A 22,766-nucleotide genomic window follows, 5' to 3' on the forward strand; every position below is an offset into this window, starting at 1 on the left:
ATTGTTAATAATCCAAATGAATTGATAAAATGGATCATAAAAGATGATCTCTATGTTATTCATTTATGTTTCTGTTTTTGATTATGCATTTATTTATTTATTCTACACTTACTGAGTCACACAGATTTCTTTAATTTTTTAATGTGACACAGTGATTAGTAATAGTGCCAAAAACCACAACGCTCAAAATTGTAGGTGGGGCTTCAATCAAAGCTCCAGCCATCATCAGGCCCATGAAAATGCAACATGTTTCCTGCAGGGTACAGAGACCGAGTCCAGTTGAGCTGTGCGAAGTCGAGATGGGCTTTTATCAGTCTGAACTGTTGCTAGTGCTCACATCTTGCGCAGGTTTTGGCGCATTACACATCAAGAAAACATTTGCTTCTGCTTATTGACCACTTTAGCGGGTAAAACTTCCCTTAGACAAACTTAAATTATATTAGCTCAGTAACAGTGGGTGTGAATATTCTACGACACACAAGAAAAACAAGAAATTTCCACAATAGTGTTATAAATTTATCCGGATTTCTGTGTACAGAAATCTGAAAATCTGTGCTCCAAAGTCTGAGAAAATGTGCGTTTTTAGAATTAGGCCCCATTGTTATGAGCAGGGTATACGGTTATACTTTCTGCTTATCTTTTTTTCAGAATCTTTGTTTCCCCTTTTTTTTTTAAAAAGGAACCTATGTTTTAAATGGTAAATGGCATTTACTTATATAGCGCCTTTATTCAAGTCAGGAGGCTTGACCAAAGCGCTTTACACTACATTCATTCACCCATTCATGCACACACTGATGGTGGCAAGCTACATTGTAGCCACAGCTGCCCTGGGGCTCACTGACAGAAGCGGGGCTGCCGTACAATGGCGCCAACGGGCCCTCTGACCACCATCAGTAGACAATGCAGGTGAAGTGTCTTGCTCAAGGAAACAACGACACTAAAATTCGGAGTCGGGGCTTGAACCGTCAATCCTCTGTCGTCCTTTTAGGAGTTTCCCCCCTCGTTCCACAGATGGGGAAAGTAGCAGGGAAGTGCTGTGTTGTGGCTGTCAGCCATAACAGCTGAACGCAGCAACTCCAGCCAGTCAGAGTAGTTTCACCTGCATTTCTGAAGCATTGCAGATGTGCTGTTGCTCTCAGCTTCTATAAAGTCATTGGCTCTTCTATTTTGTCTTGTTATTTTTGTCCACTAACCACATTGAATCGGTCAAGTTTACAAGTAAATGACTATCTGTGCAGACCTTGAGCAGCATTTTTTGGACTTTTATATAATAAAAAGTTATACTCACTAATACTCACGTTAATTCACTCATGATCCAACAAAAAAGTTAGATAAAGAGCAAGCAGCTGCGGATTGTACTGGCTACGTAATGACCTTACTCTTTTATTATTCTATTTAAACCATACACATAAGGACACTACTATTACTGTTGTGCAATGATACAATCCTTAAGTTGTCCGGTTCCAGCTGCATATTCTACTCACTTTCGAGGCTTAATTGCAGACCTCCAACAACAGGATTTTTGTTTGGATTAGAAGCTAGGGATGATGTTGGTTGTTGTAATCAAAGACTTACGTGTTGCATAATTTCCATTGAATAATGGAAATTATCTTGTAAGGCGTGCTCTGTTCCTTGAGTGTATTATGTCACTGCCTTAGTAGGTATTGTTTTTAATTAAGCCTTATTAATAATTCTACTCACACAGCATCACACCTTATAAATTATAGTTGTGAGTGTATACTAGAGCTGCTGATTCGTGGACTGTTGAATTGGAATTACCATCCCAATATAATGTGTAGTATATCACAGTTACAAAGGATAGCTGGGATGCAATATTAGATAAGTTGAAATGTTTCAGGTGAAATATGTTCCAACTCTGTTTGCCAGTATTATATTTGGCCCGCTGAATAGACCATTTGGCTCCAAATGTCCAAACCTGATATAGATCCTTGTGTTACAGAAGCTTAGAGTGGTGGGTGCAGTGTTAGAAAAGAGGGATTTTTAAACTATAATCTTGAATCCACCATAATTATGAAATAACAGTCCTTGTACATTGTTTTTGTGTTAAAATACATGATGTGCTGTGATGCAACTTTTCATTTCTGATTTGACCCCGATATTGCAGTTTTGAGAATGTGATAATAACCAATATTGCCTCGATACTAGGGATGCACGATATAATCGGCCCCCTATCGGTATCGGCCTTAAAACTGAATGTCGGACATCGGCCACCCCACCGATATTTAACCCGATATTTGATCAGCTTCTGAGTTTCTAAAGTCTAAAAAAAAAAAAAAAAATACTACTTCTTCTTCTTCCTCTAAAACTTCTTTTTTACAGACTTCAAAACTTCTAAAGACGAGGGAAAAAATATTGATACATTAAAATATCACAATATCTTCATATGCTGATATATTGCCATTTAAAAACACCATATCAATCTCTTTTACTAATGAAATATTGCTATATGTCATCGTTACGCTACGAAATCCCCTGAAAATTCACAATATTTTGCCATATTTTTATATGTTGATATATTGACGCGGTATCGATCTATTTTACTAACAAAATCTCACAAGAATGTGCAAAATATCACGAGAGTTTGTAACAGAACGATGAAATTTCACGAGATTTTAAAAGTAAACTAGATCGATACCGCGTTTTTAAAAATCAATTTGATATCAGCATATGAAAATATATTTGAGTATATTATTTTTCAAAGAGTCAGAAATGGATAACAAAACTGCTATTTTCAATGACTACTTATTTTTGTCCAGCTTTAACATCGGTATCGATATCGGTTATCGGCTACATGAGTTTTAAAATATCGGCATATCGGATATCGATCAAAATCCCAATATCGTGCATCCCTACTCGATACAATATCAGCACAAAATATATCAGCTTTCATCACTTATTTTAATGATCAAGTAATATTGTTATAATATAACAGGGAACAAAAGTAAACAACAACAGATATAAAAACAATTGACTCGTGTAAAACTAACCAGTGAGTTACAAAAATTTTTAACAGAAACAGAACATTTCTATCAGCAAGAAAACAGTGGAGATTTTCTATCCCAGCCGATAAAATTAGCTTTTGACCGATTGATCCGATATTAATAAAGGATCAGGACATTCCTACCTCTTAATAAATGATGTCATCGATACCATAAAGTTTTTTTCGGCTGTATATGTAAACAAAAATTATTTTTAACATACTTTGTACAAAAATAGGTAATGGCACATTTTGGTACACATTGATCCAAAGATAACTGTAGAACAGGAACAAAAAACAAAAAAAACATGTAGAATTATGCACAGAAAACCAATAAAAACTATGACTGATCCATTATTAGCCTGATCAGGCAGTCTGAGTCTCAAAAACTCACATTGTTTTCCAATCAATGAATGTCTAAGTCCTAATAAGTTGTCCAATAAAGTCAGTTCAGCCTTGTTTCGTCGCCAAAGATTATTAAAAAATCCTCATAAATAAAGAATAAAGTATTGACATCTAACGCCTTAGCTGACCGTCTGGAGCAAAAGAGGAAGGGACATGTCAGCTCAGTAAGATGGAGGAAAAGGGGAAGGGATTTTTTTTAAGAAACCACCAAATCGGTATCATGCTTACCCGCAAGAGCTACTATGATCATGAAGAAGAGAGAAGTATTTGCACCTCTAAAGCTGTAATGAACCAACTGCAGCAACATGTTATTTCTTTCTGTTTGTATGAATAAAGCCAAGAATGTTTTATCAAAAGTGCATCATTAATTAACACCTGACCTCTCTGTTGTTGTATAAATTAAGAGTTGTTATTTAGTGATATAGTTAAAGTGGATAAAGTTAATCTATTTTTATAATACTGTATGCTAAGACAGTAACAAAGTAATCAAACTAGAAGGATCTGTGATGTATCTGTAACATAAATATGGATATTATGGTTGAGACTTTGAACACATAGTACTTGCTAAAGTCTGTGTAATGAAAAGGCGACCATTTAGGTAAAATGGAACTCTGCAGAAAAGTCACATACCTCAGACACTGCAGTTTAGGCAGTCACATTATTTTCATTTATATTTTAAAAAAAAATTAAAGGGGTCAGCTTTCAAATTATGTACCACCAGTAATTTGGCCTTGCAGTTCCTTAGTTATCTGCTTTTCCACTTGGGTATGGAAAAAGGCAAGGATTACCGGTACTTAAAACAAGGTGGATGTTAAGAGGCTAGTGACTATTGATGTGCAGAACTTTTCAAGGTGCATTGTGGATCATTGTTAGTGCACTACTTTCATTCACCAGACATTTGGACAATCCTACAATATGGCAATACCTCTATTTAGTGCTCTATATAGGGGTTAGGGTGCACATACGGACACAGCCTCAGTCATCTGTCATTATTGATTCCATCTGTAATATTGACCTGTCCACTCCGCAAAATAATTCAAAGCCTCTTTCAACAGACTGATTGCAGGTAGAAATGGGAATGTGGAAAAACAAGGGTACCAGAAGACATAAAGTTTCTGAGGAGAACTACACTGAGAAGGAAAGAAAAATAATAAATAAGAGATGAAGAACGACAGATTGTAAACCGAGAGGACAAAACATATTGTAGCAATGACTCTAAGGCTGAATCAGAAAATAAAAAGAATGCTTAAGCCCTGAACTTTAACATGGAGCAAGACAGTTAAACTGTTTCGTATATTTTAGAATTATTATCAACATTTCTGTACAAACCCCACTTCTTCATAAAATGTATTCTTTAACTCTTCACCTCCCATCCATTCTAGCCTGCAGCAAAAATAGCATGGGTCAGCCGAATTCCTTCACATAAGGCAGAACACCTTAAACCTTGAAGTAAGATAGCTACAGTAAAATAAAACAACAGTAAAGTCTTTCGGTTCAGAACAAACACAGATCACACAGACTGACAAGCTTGGAGAAAAACAAGTACAAAAACTTACTCTGGTCTGATGTTTCTCAGTTTAAACCCTGATATTAATATAATGTGGTTCTCCTTTGAATGAATGGCATAAAAGCATCAATCTATGTTGCATGGATCAGTTTTTCCAGCTTGTGCTTCTTGCATCAGGGTGTAGAGGATATATATTTTTGGTCCAAATTTGTAACAAAATATTAGAAGATTTTTTCATTTTATTTTAATACAAATAAGATGTTTTTGTTTTTCTTCATGTGAACGTATTAAAAGCTGAAAGTACCTAATTGTGTTTTTTGAATGCTGTGAAGTTAGACTCAGCCACGGTAGTAAACTTAGACTGTTCCTGGGTGATGAGCTCCTCCAAAGGAAGAATCTAAAATTAAGTAAAGTTAATGAATGAAAAATAAGTTAGCTAAGCAATGAAGTCCAGATGTGACAACGTCACGCCTGCTGTCTGCACCCAAAATCTGTCTGTTTTCATTTCAAGCTCTTTTTGTGATATTCAGTTGCTTCCTGTAGTGGCTAGTGAACACAGCGTTAAAAAACAATTGTTCCAAAAGGTTAAGTAAACACATTATATTATTATAAAGCTAGTATTCACTAAAACATAATTTATTTTCCCCTTTGCTTTGCATTGTGAACTTGTTGTTTTAACACCTTAGTAAATATTTGTAGATAATTATTGGCTTTGAGAGCAAATTCTTTCTTTTCCCTTTTCCACAAATAAACCTTAGTTCAGAGGAATGCAGATTAACACTTAACTTTTTCATCACTTCATCTTTTTTACATCTGTGCCCTTGATTTGTTAGTTCTCCTTATTCTTTTAAATTTTATTACTTTGTTCAATTTAATGTCACTTTTCTTGTTAAAAGATTTTTGACTAAAGCTTGTAAGCTTGACGTTGAAGTATTTTGTCCATAAATTATTGTATTTTGGAGTAAAGTTGACTGCATTTATTCTGTATAAGTGCGTAGGATAGTCAGTTAAGCAAAACTATCACTTTTTAGATTAACAAAGACATTGACAGATTGATCAATTTATCCGAAAACTAATTTATAGATGAATCCATTACTAAAACATTTAAAATGCAGACCTAAAATAGACAGGATATGGGTTTATATTCTACTGTACAATACAATTAAATTGAATTTCTAAATATACTTCAATTAATTTATCCAATCATTTTTATATCTTTTGGATGGAAGCAGGGCTAGGCGATTTTTGCCAAAAATCAAAACCATAGTCACACCTTGAATTTAAACAAGAATGTGTGGAGGGAGCTGATAATTAGGGTGCTAACTAAATCATCAAATACCTTTAAAAATAAACAAAAGATGGTCAGCAAATATAAGATGAGTCTGACGTTATTCTAATAATGATGTTCAATAATAATAATAATCAATAAAGAAATGGAAGGTAAATAATTCTTAGCTTGCCATTTTTGATGAAATACCTTTAAGAAGAGATGTTTTCTTCCAAAATGTATTTCCAGTGTTTTGTTATCTTTTAAAGAGAGTATTTTTTTTATATATATATAATTTATTTTGCACCGTGTTAGATTATATACAAAAAGAAGCTCAAAATAACTGATCGGAATGAAAGAGGTGAAAGCTCCACCGATTAACTACAGATTACGCTATCTTATATGTAAAAATACAGCCTTAATAAGATAAGTAAGTATGAAAATTAGAGTTTCTTTTTGAAAAATTCTCTAGATGAATAGGAATTATTTCCTGGTTTGAATCCTTGTTTATAAAAGTACATATTTGTACATTTTAATGCCATTATACATTAAGATTTTTCAATTTCTGGCACTAAAATGCTGAGGAACAACATGAATACGACTTCCTAACTAATATCTATGCAAAGTAGTAGTAAAGTACTGCCTGAAGTGATATTACAGTATGAAAGATGTTGATGGATTTGTGTCTCATTTACTGTCAGAGCTGACGATTTTTCCTTTATTAAAATCATTTTAATGCTGTTTTGCATTGTATTCTGAATTTGCATCCTATACAATAATAAAAAAAAACCCATAAAAGCATTGATGTTCCAAAGAAATGTTGGCTTCCAGTGTTACATACAAAACTCTCTCATGAAAGTTATTCATAACCCTCATCGAGAGGAATAAGGATCGATGTGCTCAATCAGCGGTAGCTTTAACGCCTTACATGGCCAATTCTGAAGTGGCAAATTGAGATATAGGTTTTTAAGTCATCTTTGGGGATGGTGTAGTGATAATATGGACTCTTTATGGGCTACTTTATGTTTCCTGATAACAACTGTTGTAAAATTTTTACAGTGTTAGGTACTGTAGTGCACAGGACAGAGACAAGCAATGCATTTCAATGTGGAGCCAGCCAAGGTTGCAATTTAATGTTCTGAATGAGTTCAGCTTTTTACAGGGCAGAGGAGGTCACATAGTCACTACAGTCACTAAATCACTGCCAGTGTCTGACAAAGAAAGCCGGTTTATAAAAGCTTGGACGCCAAATATGCCCAAAGAGACAGTGGAAAAAAAATACTATATTGCCATTTTATGAGTCACGGCAATGAAAGCTCTCTTAGTATTGAATTTTAAAGTCGTTATCTTGAACAAAATTAAATAGATAAAACAGAATAAATTGATGAATAGCGGTTTGTGCTTTAATTGCACAAAGTATTCAGTTAACCTTATTATCAGTTTGATTTGATGAATCAATCAAAATATTGAATCTTATTAAAAAGATATTGTGCAATTTAAGAAGAACTCAAATTACTCTTAAAATAGTTAAATTTTTAAATCATTTCAATATGCGAGACTACAGAACACAAAAGACATGCTGTAAAATTTTCCAAGATACATTTATTGTATTCATTTGAACTGGAATGCTTAGTTAAAACAAAAAAAAAATGTATTGCTTGTCAAGAAGACTTTTTATGACACTTTATCAAAAACTTTTCACTTGAATATAGCCAGATCGCTTTAAATTCTATAGCTGTGTCCTTTGTAACATGTCAGTTTGACTTTTATGATAGAACCAAAGCACAAAGGCATCAAACGTCCTTGAATGTAATTTCTGAACAAGTCTGGAAGACCTGATAAAAATCCTCAGAGGGTCAAAGCTTCCCGAGCCGGCCAGGCTGGCCACAGCATAGCAACGGCCTCTGCTATTAGGACACGGAAATCATTAAGAGCTGATTATTCATGGTGCTACTATACTGATGTCCACGACACCAAAACCTCTTATTAAGTCATCCAGCTCTAAATGCCATTAAATTTTCAGTCAGCATGAATAAGTCAGAGTGCTCCACCTCTGATCATGCAGTAAGAAGAGCCGGCAAACTCATCGTTGATGCACTGAAAAGCAGAAAAATGATATTAAAGCCTTTCTCTGAATTCTGGAGTAACATTTGCTCAATTAAACATGTGAGAAGGGCAGCTGGGTTGTTTCTATTTTTTATTTTAAGATTTAAAGCCCCTTGTGTGTGGTGCCAGACAGCATTTTCAGAAGTATCGATTCAAATTTTGCTGCGGGTAAATGACTCCCAACGGGATCTCCTTGGAAACTGGAGTGGAGCCAACCACTGTGTGTCTAACGGACTTAATGCAGATATAAATCGCTATTCCAATCAAGGCTGTTTTATTTTTTTGCTTAACAGAAGTGATATCTCAGCCACAGAGCCGCAGATTTTGGTCGATAAGATTCCGTCAAATACCCTTAAATATATGTTACGAAATTACATCTGATTTATTCTTTGACAGGAGTTTTTTCAGAGGACTTTCTTCCACATTTCAGGTGAACAGTAGGGATCAGTTTGGGTCACTATTGGCACATTAATGGATGTAATTGCTCAATTTTGTCTATATGATCCTATTTAATGATATTATTATTTTTAAATATAACCAATGCAATGCCATGCAATAATATTAAGTCACTGAACTCTGTCCTCTTGCACAAACACTGTCTTCTGTTGAGGCTTTATGAAGTAGAAGAACACAAAGCAGAAAATTATAGCAAAAGAGGAAAATTTTGCATGTTTTTTTCAAAAATAAATAACTTTTATAGTTTTTATGCATGTGTATTTTTTTAATGCTATTTTGGTAGGAATGAGGGAATGATAATTCTGATCTCCACAAAATACAGTACTGAGCTGTAGCTCAGTGAATTAAAGCCTGTCAAGTGCATTAAGCACTACATACTTAACCAAAACTAACCACTCTGGGCACCCAAAAAGGCAAGGCAAGGCAAGGCAAATTTATTTGTATAGCACAATTCAGTACAAAGACAATGCAAAGTGCTTTACAATATAGGAAAATAAAACAGAATCAAAGCAAGTAGGAAAAAAAATAAAATAAAAAATGCAGAAACAAAAAAGAATATTAAAAACAGTTGGACTAAAGAAACTGAAAGAGTTGAACTAATGATGTTTCAGTTGAACTGTTTGACTAGAACAGTCGAAGGCAATCCTAAACAAATGTGTTTTTAGTCTTGATTTAAAGGAACTCAGGCTTTCCGCACTTTTACAGTTTTCTGGAAGTTTATTCCAGATAAGTGGAGCATAGGAACTAAATGCTGCTTCTCCATGTTCTCCAATAAGAGGTATAAATTTGCATTCATACACTTCTTTGCCCTGTTTCCTCGAGAGAAAACAGTCTAGGTAACTGTTTTTAAGAATCCCCTAACTAGAAAATGGAGTCCACGTGTGAGTAATTGAGCTGCACAGAACCAGAGCTCTGGTGGAAAGTCAGTTAACTGGATCATTTTACTGGTGCACTCTTTAAATCCACTGTTTATTGTAAGAGTAAGGAGATGTCAAGTAAACCATTTGCAGTTTGCAAAAAGCCATGCTGTATGTCTTGGGACAACGGTCACCAAATGTGGTGACCTGGAAAGAATTTGTTCCGGTCAACTGAAAGCAATCTTTAAATTTTTGACGAACAAAAAATATATATTTGTAGTGTAAAGCAAACAATGCACTGCACACAAACATTTAAGGTTAAAAGGTGAGTTGAGCTAAAAACAAGCCAGTCTTGGAAGAAAAAAACTATTTAAGACTGAGGTGAAGGGTCTACCTTTAACAGGACCTCTTTTCCATTTATCTCACTACTTTGCACTACTTTGTTTATTCTTATCAAAATAATTTACTATATGTAATTAATACAATAGCTGTCATTTTTAATGTAATGGACAATTAATGCAATGAATTGGGGGTTGTTTGGGCCTATGCGCCAATAGAGCAGCAGTCTGATCTGCATAATTAGGATTAAGTTGAATCTGTTCTCGGGGAATGTTGGACTCTGGCAGGGGTGCTTTCTGTCATCAGTAGTTTTCATGAACCTAATGGAAAGGATTTTATAGATGCAGTCAAAGCCTTTGTGGATGATGTTTTTTTACTGGCTCTCTCCAGTCAAGACCTAAAGCAGATGCTCGGGTGGTTTGTATGAATTAAGTGGAATTAAAATGAGCTCATCCAATTCCTAGTTCATTGTTCTCACAAGGTGCCCTGCTGTCTTCAGATCAAAAGGGGAGTTTTTTCCTCAACTGGAAAAGTTCACGTCCTCTTGGTCCTAGTGAAATGTGAAGAGAGAATTAAGCTAGAGATATAGAGGTTGGCTATAGTGGGATCTGATAATAAGTAAATACTAGGGCTGGAACGGTTCACAAAATCCACGGTTCAGTTTCACGGTTTCGTGGTCACGGTTTTCGGTTCGGTTCGGTATATGTTGATTGTTAGCCTGACATGGTGGTCGTGTTGCTGTTAGCATAAACAAAATGTGTTGCACAATGCTTGCACACTGTTGCACTTTTATCCACAACTTTCTTTCCGCCGTCATCGTAGGTCACTCTAAATGCAAAGTGGTCCCATACAGCAGACCTATAAAGTGCTGCTGGCGCGTCTTCCAACTCCTGTTCTTTCCCACTCGCCATACCCACACAATTCTCCACAACAACTGATTTTTTTCAGCTACACCCGGCTACGCTGCTTCGCTTCTTCTTCTTCTTATTTACTACTGGTGGTTGGCTTTGGTCGCAGAACCGCCACCTTCTGCTCTGGAGTGTAAACGCTTCGCCTATGAGAAAAAGGAGCAGCTCATGCACCGAACGAAACACACGCGAACCGAAATGAGACAGTCGAACCGAACGGTTCGGACGGTTTTCATAAACCGTTCCATCCCTAGTAAATACAGGGTCAGTATTGTTGATACCAATATGTTTTAAGCTTGATGTATCATGAACCTGTTGACCATGGAGGAAAGGGGAACAGCAAAGGGCTGTGACACAGACAGGGAAACTGTTGTGAATCTGCTGCAGTCAATGCTTGCTGAATAGAAAAAAATAAGTATTGATGTTTTTGAACGATTATTGTTCAATATCGATACCAGTTTTAGTATTAATATTATCGATAGTAGGATCGATCCGCCCACCTCAAGCAGATAGATTTTCTGGTTGCTGCTGTAATGTTGACACTGTTCTGGTCTAACTGAACTGGCAAAACTTTTATTTTTATTCTTTTTTAAATGTTCCTATGTTTCTATGCTAATCTGTTAATCTGGGTTGTGACAAGCAACTGAAATGAGCTTCCTCTACAGGTTGGCTATGGGCTTTCTATGAGATAGAGTAAGAGGCTTGGCCATCTGGGAGAAGCTCATAGTAGAAAGGATTTTCCTCCACGCTGTGAGAAGTCAGCAGAGGTTGCTCGGACATCTGTTGTGATGCCCCCTGGACGTTTCCCTCAGGAAATGTTTCAGGCATGTCCCACCAGGAGAAGGCCCAGGAAATGGCCCAGGACTGACTAGGGGGTGTCCCTTGGCTGGCCCGTCGAGCACCTTGGGCTTCATTCAGAGGAGCTGGAGGAGATGCCTGGGAAGAAGGAAGTCTGGGCATCTCTGCTAAGACTGATGCCCCTGAAAGCAGGTTGTGGATAAATGGAAGATGACGAGAATGAATATGAAAATTCTTGCTATTTAAAGCCAGCAAGGACTGCAGTCTCGCATTACAATCATGTTAGTATTGCTTATATTGTTCTATTGTAACAATATGAGCCTGTGTCATGATCAACACTTGCACAATGCACTACTAGCATTAACAAAACATCATTTGTCTTAATCATCCATCTCCATCAGTAAATATGTGCATATATGTGTCACAGCATCTGGAATAAGAAAGAAAACATCAGACTAGAAATGAAATGGAAAAGAATAACCACCATATTGAAGCATACGCTCTGGAGATAAGATCTGATTGTAGCTAAGATTTTCCAAAGCTTTGAGTGCAATAAGGAATGATTTCAGTGTTCACTGGCGGCCACAAAATGACCTGGAAAAACTAAGATAAATGGAGCCATTGACTTCAAATATGACCCCTTGAAAGCGCTTTGCAAGCCTCCATCCATCGTCGTCTATTATATTCACGAGGCTGAACTGTCGAGGAGGGGGGGTGGGGTTGGTCGATGGGTGCCCACCTGCTCTCCTTCAGCTTCTAAGACACTGGCTGCCAAGAGATCAAACAGGCCTCGTCACTCCCCCTCTGTTCTCCTTCTCTCCCTGGCAAGTTCCATATAGAAAAGGCGACTGACCCACTTTTCCTCCCTCCCCACCAAGCAATTACCTGGAGAAAATGGAGGGATGTAGCGTGGGATGTGTGCATTGGGTGGGTGGGTTTTTCTCCAACTGAACAAAAGCATCTCATCTTCTCAAACTGTACAGCGAGGAAGGAGTAGCTGGGACTCCAAATAAGGCATGTCATTTTCCTATCAGATGGGAGGTGATTTCTCTAATGGTGCTTTTTGACCCAGTGTGGGTTTGTACATATGCACAAGTGCAGATATTAACTCGGCTCTGTCAGATCTGCTGCTTTAACGGGATGTCACTGGTGTGGCAGCGTTGATCTAAAACAAAGCAGACATCAGACAAATTTACCAAACAAATGTATAATTTGCCAAAGGCCCAATAAGGAATGAGAGTAGAACATAAATTCCTCCACACTGAAGTAAATTGTTTACAAACCTGGGGGCTTTGTGAAAGCCATAGCCAGCACTCATTTATTTTCTCAAGGATTAGGTTTATATTGATTGACCATCATGACCAGCATCATGATACTCAGTGGCAGAGACCCATTTTTTCTGTTCTCATTTTCTGTGATGGTGCTTTTACCGTATTCTTTAACTCAAAAGAAACAGAGCTTTTACTGTGTTTTTTTTTATTTATTTTTTCAAGAATATTCTTTTTTTGTGCTCACAGGCCCCACATGGTGACAGACTACATGGGCATCAGGAATGAGAGCTTTATGAAGATTGCTGCAGTGGGGACATGGATGGGAGATTTTGTGACAGCTTGGATGGTAAGAAAAAGATACAGTTGTTAGTAATAAACAAAATTTTACTTCTATAAACTTGAAACTACACAGATTTAGCAGAAAATTTGTTCTAATCATATATTTACTTGATCTGGTAAGCAGGACCTTTTTCAACTGGTTGAAATTATGCACTTTTAAATGGCATTACATTTTGAAATAGTTGCATTTTGTCTTTCACCATGCAGATTGAAATTAATTCAGTTTAGTTTATACCAATTCCCACCAAACACTCATCTCAAGGCCCTTAACTCGGAAAATGAAATCACACAGACACACTGGTTAAAAGTTTTATAACTTAGGGAACTAAGCTGATTGCATCGAATCACTGACTTTGCAGGATTCACTCCTCCTGGAGGAACATGTGGCAGCGGACATTCACTTTCATCATGTTATTGACTGCAGCACTTCCTCATATCAAGCAAGCATGCATGCAGTGACAGTGCAGAGGAAAAACTAACTCACAGATTAGAACTTCCTGGTTCCACCGAAGATGAGCCTGACAACTGAATGATATATCAGGCTTAATGAAGATAAATAAGAATGTAACCATGTAAAAACTTTGTAGTCTAAAAAAAATACTGAGCACAAATTTACCAGTCATGAATTAATGTTGTGCAGAGATTTGTTTCAGCTAATCAGAAAATATTGTTACAAACAGAAGTTTGTGTACGAATACTGAATATTATAAAAACTGCTCGATGTTTATAATTTGTTGTACTTTTTCTACTTTCTTTTTTTCTAAACCTAGCTTAATGTTTTAGATAATTTCCTAATTCTCGATATGATTTATACTGAGTATCTTTAGAAAGTGAGATCTAATTTCTCATTCAAAGCTGTAAAATAAATTAGAAAAGGACAATTATACTAATATGTTTTTCAAAATGGGGAAGCAACTTTTACAGCTCGACTGTGATCACAGAGAAATTTGTCTGAAGGAAATGATAAGGAAACCCTTAACTATGATGCAACCATCCAATAAATCTAAGAAGTCTTCTGAAGAAAAATGGCTAAATGAGAACTGCTTCAGGAAGAGCAACAGATGTGGCCTCAGCATTGCTCATGTAGTTCCCAGCAAATGGTCTTAGCAGAGATTCGACCAATTGTACTACTTTTGTTTGATGTATTAACAGGGGCAACTGGGAAAGTTACTGTCTTGCAAACGGAATGCTGTGAGCTTAATGTGAGCTCTCTACTCTCTCACAAATAGATGTGCTTCTTGGACAGGGAACCTAACGTGTCTCTCGTTTAAGAGTGCTTTAAGAACAATAAAACTGACAATAAAGTCGATTTACAATTTGCTAAATGTGTGTGTAAGAGTTGTTATTAGGGTATGGTATTCTATAGGCCCTTGACAGTTTATTTCAATAATGAATCAGAACTCTACAATGTGGTCCTAAGTCTATTATTGACTTAACATGGCCCCTTCTACCATTAATATTCCCTCTGTGCATCACTGGCAGTCCTGCTCTCAGGGGTTTTTGTCACTGAAATGAATGGAAAGTTCTTCATATACTAAAATAGAAGCAATAAAATACATAATATACACTTCCCACCATGTGTAAGATAAACAACCATGCATTTTTTCTTTATTATAATTCATCTATTCCATCACATTCCATTTTATCCGATTTTACTGAACCAGTTACTTTGTTTAAGGCTGGTAATTTGAGATTAATGTGTCCTGTGGGCTCCATAATGCAAAAGCATGCTTCTCAAATAAACTACTCAAATAAATAGACCAATCTGACCACTTTAGAGAACATAAATCATGCAGAATGGTGACTTACTTTAGATTGGTTGCAGGCAAGGTAGTGGGGGCAGACAGTCAGACAGTCGGGTGTACTGTATGTTGAGACCCTAATCAGTGCTTTTGTTCTTTCTTTCGACATGTACAGACAAAAAAAAACAAAAACATTTAGCCTCTTCACAGGAAAAGATCAGTTTAACCGAGCAAAAAAAGAGCTACATTCAACATATATATGGTAACATTATGTGATTACTGCAGCGTTAAATTAAAAAATGACAAAACATTCCAAGAAAATTTACAAAATGAATTTGAATTAATGCTGATTTGATATAGGGTTAGCAGAATAACACATCAATCAGTAGTTAGAGTCTTGCCTGCAGTAGAAAGAGGTTTTTACCCTTAGTTAAATAGAAGCCCCCCTTCTTTAAAAAACAGAGTTTTTTTATAGATTTTATGCATCTAGGAATTTTTATTTGTACTTTTTTCAGAGACCTTCCTGTGTTTTTCATGTTGGCTTTATTATTTTAATGAAACAATGAGATGTGTGATTTGAATCATTTTGGAAGCAAATACAATCTGATCCTTTGAAAAAAAAAGATCTGATATTCTGTCAGCTTTTCTTTTTTTTTACTATGATTGTGACTGAGTTTGTGAAAGGTTTACTTAATGTCATACCAGAGGAATTCTAACAGCTGGTCAGCCATATAAAACAGCTCCAAAAGCTGAGTGACAACAACATGAGAGATAAGTTGTATTTTTATCTGGGTAGATGAAGGATATTAGTATGAGAAAGAATTTACAGGATAATTGCTGATAGGCAGAGAGAATAAGATGGAGCAGAGAAAGAAAAGGATAATGGAAAACTGAGAGATGTTTTAGTCAGACTGTATCCCTCAAATCCATAGCAATCTTCTTTCCTTTAACATTGCTGTTTTGATAAACCTTTTTAAGCGTTAGTTCTGATAAAAAATAAACCTCACACATTGAAAATAAGCTTTTAATTATATCAAGTGATGGATCAATCTCAGTTCATCTGACAGATTTTATCATCTATGTTGAAATGAGGCAGTTATTCTTTAAATGAAAAAGCTTTGTGAACTGAACAATATAGGTAAGATTTTAATATGGAATTGTTGAGCTGTTGTTTGTTGTCTAAAAATGTTTTTAAGGAACTGGTCTGGTTAGCTTGGAGTCCATAAATTAAAATGACATGACATCAATTTGAGCATCTTCCCGTTCCAAGATGAAAAATTTGTGGAATTTCTACAGTTTACTACGGTCGGTATCAGGAATCCACCTATCATAGTTTTTTATAGATTTAGGGTTTCGTTTTGCAAATTCACAACATCCATCCATCCATCCATCCATCCATCCATCCATCCATCCATCCATCCATCCATCCATCCATCCATCCATCCATCCCGCTTATTCAAAGTGGGGTCGTGAGGGGTGCTGTTGCCTATTTTCAGCTGTTTATGGATGGGAGGCAGGGTATATACCCTGGACAGGTCGCCAGTCCATCGCAGCCAGCTGACACCCATTGGGACTAATTTAAATTTCTCTTTATAACCTTTATCCCACCAAATCAGTGTTAAAAGAAGATTTATTAAAAATAAAGATTAAATATCTGATAGAACTTTATGGGCATTAGGTTGCCATGCGTTATGCATAAGTTAGGCTGTCGTTGGATATGCTATGTATATGCCCAAAGTTGGAAAAAAAAAAAATACATAGAAAGTTCAGCGCCAGGCATACGCTGTCTAAATTGGCAAGGTGTGACATGGTCTTTAAATAGAGTCAGGAGCAGGTGGATCAGATGAGCAGTGATAAGAAACCGGGCAGAGTTAGACAGGTGAATGGAATGAGTAATAAAGCCAATCATTAGCTCCAAGATCATAACAGAGGTATTGTTTGGGAGACCTGTTGGTGTTTAGGTATGGTATGATGGATGATGAATAAACTTAAGACTTTAAGTTTAATTGCTCCATTTACAGCCCATTAAGATACAGAATTGTAGATTTCGTTCCCCAGAAATGAGGTCTTCAACTCTGGTCTTCAGGTCCCACTATCCCATAGTTTTAGGTGTTCCTCTACCTCCACATACCTGACTTTAATTAGTGGGTGATTAACTAGCCTGTACAGCCCTTGGCAGCTGCTGGGGAGGAAATGCAATCATTTGATTAAGATGTAGTGAAGGGGAGACAGATCTAGAAAAAGCACGGCAACGAGCAATGAGGATCAGGTTTTAAGACGTCTGCCCTAGATGATATCCCAATGCATCTCTAGTTAGCATGGCAAGCTAATAACATTTTCTCACCATTCTTCACATTCACATAGTAGTGTAGATATAGTATAAAGATATTTTATTTCCAAACAGTTGACTGATCGGAACCGAATTGTACAGGATTCCTTCTGGCAAGTCACTGGTTTTGAAGGGTTAGGCTGAAAATTGGTTTATTGTGAACACAACAACGACATTCATATTCAATCTGAAATCAGTTTTCTGCTGGGTACTATCAATCTATGTAACTGGAATTTCTACGTTAGATACTGTTGCATTTAAATTAAACCAATTTGGACCATTATTACAGAATGAGACCCTCTTATTCTTGCATGCTCAGTTTTATGAAACCTTCTGCTGCAGGTAAGGAACTGGCTAATTTAAACTAAAACGACCAAAGAAATAAAAAGTGAATCACACTTTTTCCTTTAAGTTTTTAATACAAAAAAAAAAATATTTGTGTCTATGAAATTTTTGTTCTATCTGTAGCGAGCAATACAGGATTATTCTTTTCTTCATATTACAGAAAACTTTAAGATGTATCCCCTCTTCCACAATAATAGCACCGGAACAACCTTCCACAGCAATTTAGTCCAGGCTGCGACTCCCTTGAGCAGCTCAGAGACCTGAGGAGGGTCAAGAAAAACAATGGATGCACAAGGGGGGGACAGGGTACACTGCAGGAGGAACATACCTCTGTTCATTATTCAACATGAAAGAGGAGGGGAGCTCCAGCGGGAGTGGGCCTCGTCTGCTGGGAGGAGCGGGGCTCAGAGCTGAGACAACCTGCCAACCTCCCTCACGCATCGCATTAGTATTCCACAGTACAAACTTTAGAGGGAGGGAAAGTGCAGGAGTGAGTGAAAAGCAAGAAACAGGTGAAAGGGTAGAAGGGTGTAGAAAGGAGCTCTGAAAGGACAAACAGGAGGGGTCGGTGTTTCGGGGAGACAGCGCTTTGTACAATGCAGCAAATTTTATGCAACAACTAAAGTGCTGATGTCAGAAATTATTCACCAAGTATTTTTTTTTTTAAATAACTCTGAACAAGACCTCTTTGTTTCCTCCCCACAGGAGACTATGTTCACTGAAAGGGTTGACGAAGTGCCCTGAAGTTCCAACTTTCCAGAATTGCCTCATCCATTAATTGATTGACACTCTTTGTAAACAGTATCTATCATTAGAAGGTCACCTAGAGAAATTTAGGTTGCATCGTAATGTGGTTGATATTTTCAAAAGTGTACTGAATCAGAATAGGATCGGAATCACAATCAGTGGAAAAACAACAAGATGCAAAATCTTTATTCTTTGTCTGGGTTTGTAGGATTTTATTTCTCAATGAGTGATGAGAATATAGAACTAAAATAATTTAAACTAATGCTTAATTGAGAAGTTCATTGGTTTGTAGCAGTTTAAAACATTGGTTTTCAACCATGTGGCTGGTATTTCCAGCAGTTTTCCTTTGACCACAGTTCAAGAATAGTCCAAATTTGGGACAGAGCAGACTGTTCTTCTCCAGGAGGCTCGGGTACTTTGGTTTTTGCAGCAGATACTGCATATCTTCTACAACTCAGTGTGCAGTCAACTTCTTCAGAGTCCTAATGACCTGATTATTTTACTCAGGTTTGCTAAAGCAGAGACACATCTAAATGGTACAGGACACCAGACCTCAAAGACCAGAATTGTTGAACCTTGTCCTTATTCGTTGTTCAGATTGTGAACTCTTCTTCCATTTTCTATTGGTGATTCAGAGCTAATTACCTAAAAAAGCTTAAAAAGCTAATAAATAATGCCCGTTCTGTTCTGATAACTCCTCTAGAACATCTGGAGATCATTTTACAATGAAGCACATTATGGACACCCCTGAGCATCCAGATCCTTCCTGCAAACAGCCATAAATATAATAGCTCATTGAAGAAACCTTAATTACTACAACATTAAATTGTTGTATGAACTGGATTTACTCCACCAGCAGAGGCAGTTGATTTAAATAGGTTGAAATATCTTCATGGGTGAAAACATCACTGATGTGTAACTTTCATAAAAGCAGACAAATTAAGATCATCGTAGAATGGAAAATGGCAGCCACAGCACTAAGTGTTAATCTTTATTACTAATTTTTCCGTCATATTAAGTTGGAATAAAAGCATGCTGCAGACTAGTATGCACACATTCAATAACTATGTAAAATAAAGCAAGCTTAATCTTTTCTCATTTAGTCCAAGAAGATGGAGAAATGTAAACTCAAAAACCTTTATAAACCTTTATTTTATAACCACAGATTATTTGTTAATAGACAAATAATCCATGGTTGAGCATCTGAAGGTTTATAATTTCATGATAGAATTGTTCTTTCATTATTCATATTTAAAATTTATAATTTTGGGAAAAGGTTTGAACAAAATTACTTTAATGGTATTATTTGGGGCTAAAGTCAATTCATAGAGCCTGGATCAACAGTTCTTTCAAGAGATGTTAGTGTTTGTGATGCAAACACTTCTACAGTGTCAAAAGGGCAACATCAGAGACATTAATGTCGTCCTTGTTTCATCTGCTCAGGTTTGAAAAGCTAAATGTTTTATTACCTGCTTAAACTCTGCTGAACTGAATGATTCAAGTACATAATACAAAAACAAATGGTTGATGAGGACAATAAAATGGTTCTTGGTAAAAAGAGTTAAAGCAAAGAAAATAACCTTGGAGAATATAAAAAAAAATCTTGCAAAGATGTGAAATGATTATTCATTTACCTCTTAGGTTTAAGTAATTCATTTTACTTTCCCAAAGGTAACAGATATGATGCTTCAGGATCAACACTACCCGGATTGGGGCAAAGCTGCAAGAAAGTTCTGGAAAAGAGGCAATAATCGGATCGTCCTTTTCTGGTACGTCTGCTCACCCTGGTTTCATATAATACATAATTCTTCTTTTTTGAGGCGACCAAAGGTTTTTGCATGAACCCTTGCAGATATGTGTCTGCACGCCTGCATGTGTGCATGTTATGTGGTCTCATCATCCCGTCACAGTGTTGCGTGCAGTCAATATCAGTGTTAATCTGCCTCACTCAATGTCAGCACCTTTAATTAGAAGAACAGGGCTAAAATCAATGGATGCCACAAGGTTGCTGTGTGTGCCACAAACCTGTCTTTTACTTAGCCCTAACACAAGCTGTGACCCGGAAATAAACTGTAAACAAATGCAGAAAACTGTGTCTCATAGGAGTGTTATAGGACAGATTTGTGGGTCTGGTCTCTGCTTAAAAGTAGGTAACTATTTCTGCACGGCCCCGGAGGTGTTCATTCACTCACTGTGAAGTGATCCCTGTCAGTCAGATATGACCTGTGACTGTACTTTCCGGTGGTTCATTCTCAGGTCACAGAGTGATTGAAAGGCAAGGGAATTAACCGACTAACTTTGATAGTTACACTTCATACTAAATATGCAGACATATCAAAGAGTTCAGCCATAAACTTCAGCGTTTCCTTCCGTTAAATCAATTCTCTCATGATTTGGACTCCAAGCAGACAAATTCTTCTGCGACTTTTTTCATATTTATTGACGAGTGCCCGAGCTCGTGTTGTCATAATCGATGGCTGGATTTGACGAGGCCGTCGTTTGGGATTCAGAGCTTGAAATGTGACTGATAAATGCTCTGCAGGATGGAGCTTGTCGATATGCTGCGGCAGATAGGGGAGAACAGTGCCAAAAGGTTGGCTACTGCGCAAGCAAGAATCCCACTGTGGAATATTAAAACCTCCCTCTAAAACTTATCTCCCACTCTGCTGAAATGGGATACGAGCTGGCAGCCTGTATCTGCAGGGCAACCAGCCGTTATGTGGTGCAAAACTGCACAGAGCAGCACAATACTGGTTGGGTGACATTGAGAGAAGATACCCAGCAGAGATTAATACAAAGAGAGCCAGTCTCTCTTCACACAAATGAAGATGTTTTCCAGCAAACAGTGAATATTGAATGACTTATGCAAAAAACGGCAATCACTAGGAGCAGTTCAGTGTTAAACATGTAAATGCATGGAAATTGGTGTGCTGTGTAGCTCTGATTTACATTGTTTTGGCAGGCTTATTTTTGTTCATATCATCCTAGAAGAGTCTGCTAGGTTTATTTCACTTTTAATAAGGCCTAACCTTTGCTATAGACGTCTTCTCTCATAGCTTCATTCATAGATCTCTCCCCTCTGTCCCTCTTTACTATACTTAATTTTTTTCCACCCTCCCTTCACAAAAACTTTTCTCCACTTCCCTCCAGGACAGTGCTTATCTCTCTGACCTCTGTGGTGGTCGTAGTCATCAGCACCGACTGGATCAGCTGGGACAACCTGAACCGCGGCTTCCTGCCCAGCGACGAGGTCTCCAGAGCTTTCCTAGCTTCCTTCATTTTGGTCTTCGACCTTCTCATTGTCATGCAGGTAAATTTCTCCCTCGTGACCAATTAAAAAAAGGGAGGGGAACCGGGATGTCTCTTGGCTCAGTCCACTACCCGTCTTGCCAGTTCCTGTTTTTCCCTATTCATCAACGTAACACTGCAGCACATAGCTGTAGAAAAAAGGGTTTTGATCATTCTCAGCTGGCATGGGACAAACATTTATTCCTCTCCGTCTCTCCTTTCAGTTCCCCCTGTTTTTATTTACCCACATGACCCCACACTTCATTCTAATGTGAGCATAATTTATGTTCCTAAATACTTATGGTTCATAATAGTTTTTGTTTTTAGTTCATTATTCTATCTCTTAAAACACTTTTACTTCTACAATTGCTATTGTTACTTTTACTGAACCATTCTTACACTTCCAAGGGTTGCATGGTGGTGCAGTTCCGTTGCCTTGCAGCAAGAAGGGCTTAGGTTTGATCCCCTGTTTAGGGTTTTTTCTTTATGAAGTTTGCAGTTTCTCCCCATGCATGTGTGGGTTCTCTCTGGAGACTCAAGCTTCCTCCTACAGTCTAAAATCATGACTGTTGGGTTAATTTGGACTCCAACGTTGGCCTTAAGTTGAAGAATGAACCATTCTATTCCCTGCTTGCTTGTGTCAACCATTCATCATCCTATTGACTCTGACCAGCTTCCACTTCCTTCTTAAATGAGAACCAGGATAAAGGCAAAGAATGATGCTTCTTACATGTTTTATGCCAGAGATGGGGTGTCCAGGGTGTTCTGCATTGTTCCTGTTTTGGCTGAAATAGCATTTTCCAAAAGGGCAAAAACGTTTGGTCTCTATATAGCAGACTCTTGCACATATGTGCAGTGCCGCTTATATGGTTTTATGAAAACTGTTAACATTACTTCTTATTACTTGGGAGAGGGCTGGCCTAGGGTTAAAGCAGTGTGCTTGTGCAATGAGAAGGTTGCAAGTACCTGGTTCGATCGCAACAGCCTCCTCTCTGCTAGCCTCATGAGACCATCCTGATCTCGCAAGCTTTCAAGGTTTTACTCGCAGATCAGTCTGGCTACTT

At 37.2% G+C, this 22,766-nt stretch overlaps 1 protein-coding gene across 4 annotated transcripts in view; it reads left to right on the plus strand.

Moving 5' to 3' along the window:
- The window catches only part of tmem117 (transmembrane protein 117), an 82,155-nt gene that overhangs the window by 52,969 nt on the left and 6,420 nt on the right, over window positions 1–22,766 (plus strand). For all 4 annotated transcript variants that reach the window (XM_015382318.1, XM_015382322.1, XM_015382319.1 and 1 more), the window contains 3 exons: window positions 13,159–13,258; window positions 20,086–20,183; window positions 21,565–21,724. In XM_015382318.1, the coding sequence (XP_015237804.1) occupies window positions 13,159–13,258; window positions 20,086–20,183; window positions 21,565–21,724 (358 nt within the window). The remainder of the gene's footprint in view (window positions 1–13,158; window positions 13,259–20,085; window positions 20,184–21,564; window positions 21,725–22,766) is intronic.

Source organism: Cyprinodon variegatus, unplaced genomic scaffold (genome assembly GCF_000732505.1).
Source record: "Cyprinodon variegatus isolate N-32 unplaced genomic scaffold, C_variegatus-1.0 Scaffold255, whole genome shotgun sequence".
Taxonomy (NCBI): domain Eukaryota; kingdom Metazoa; phylum Chordata; class Actinopteri; order Cyprinodontiformes; family Cyprinodontidae; genus Cyprinodon; species Cyprinodon variegatus.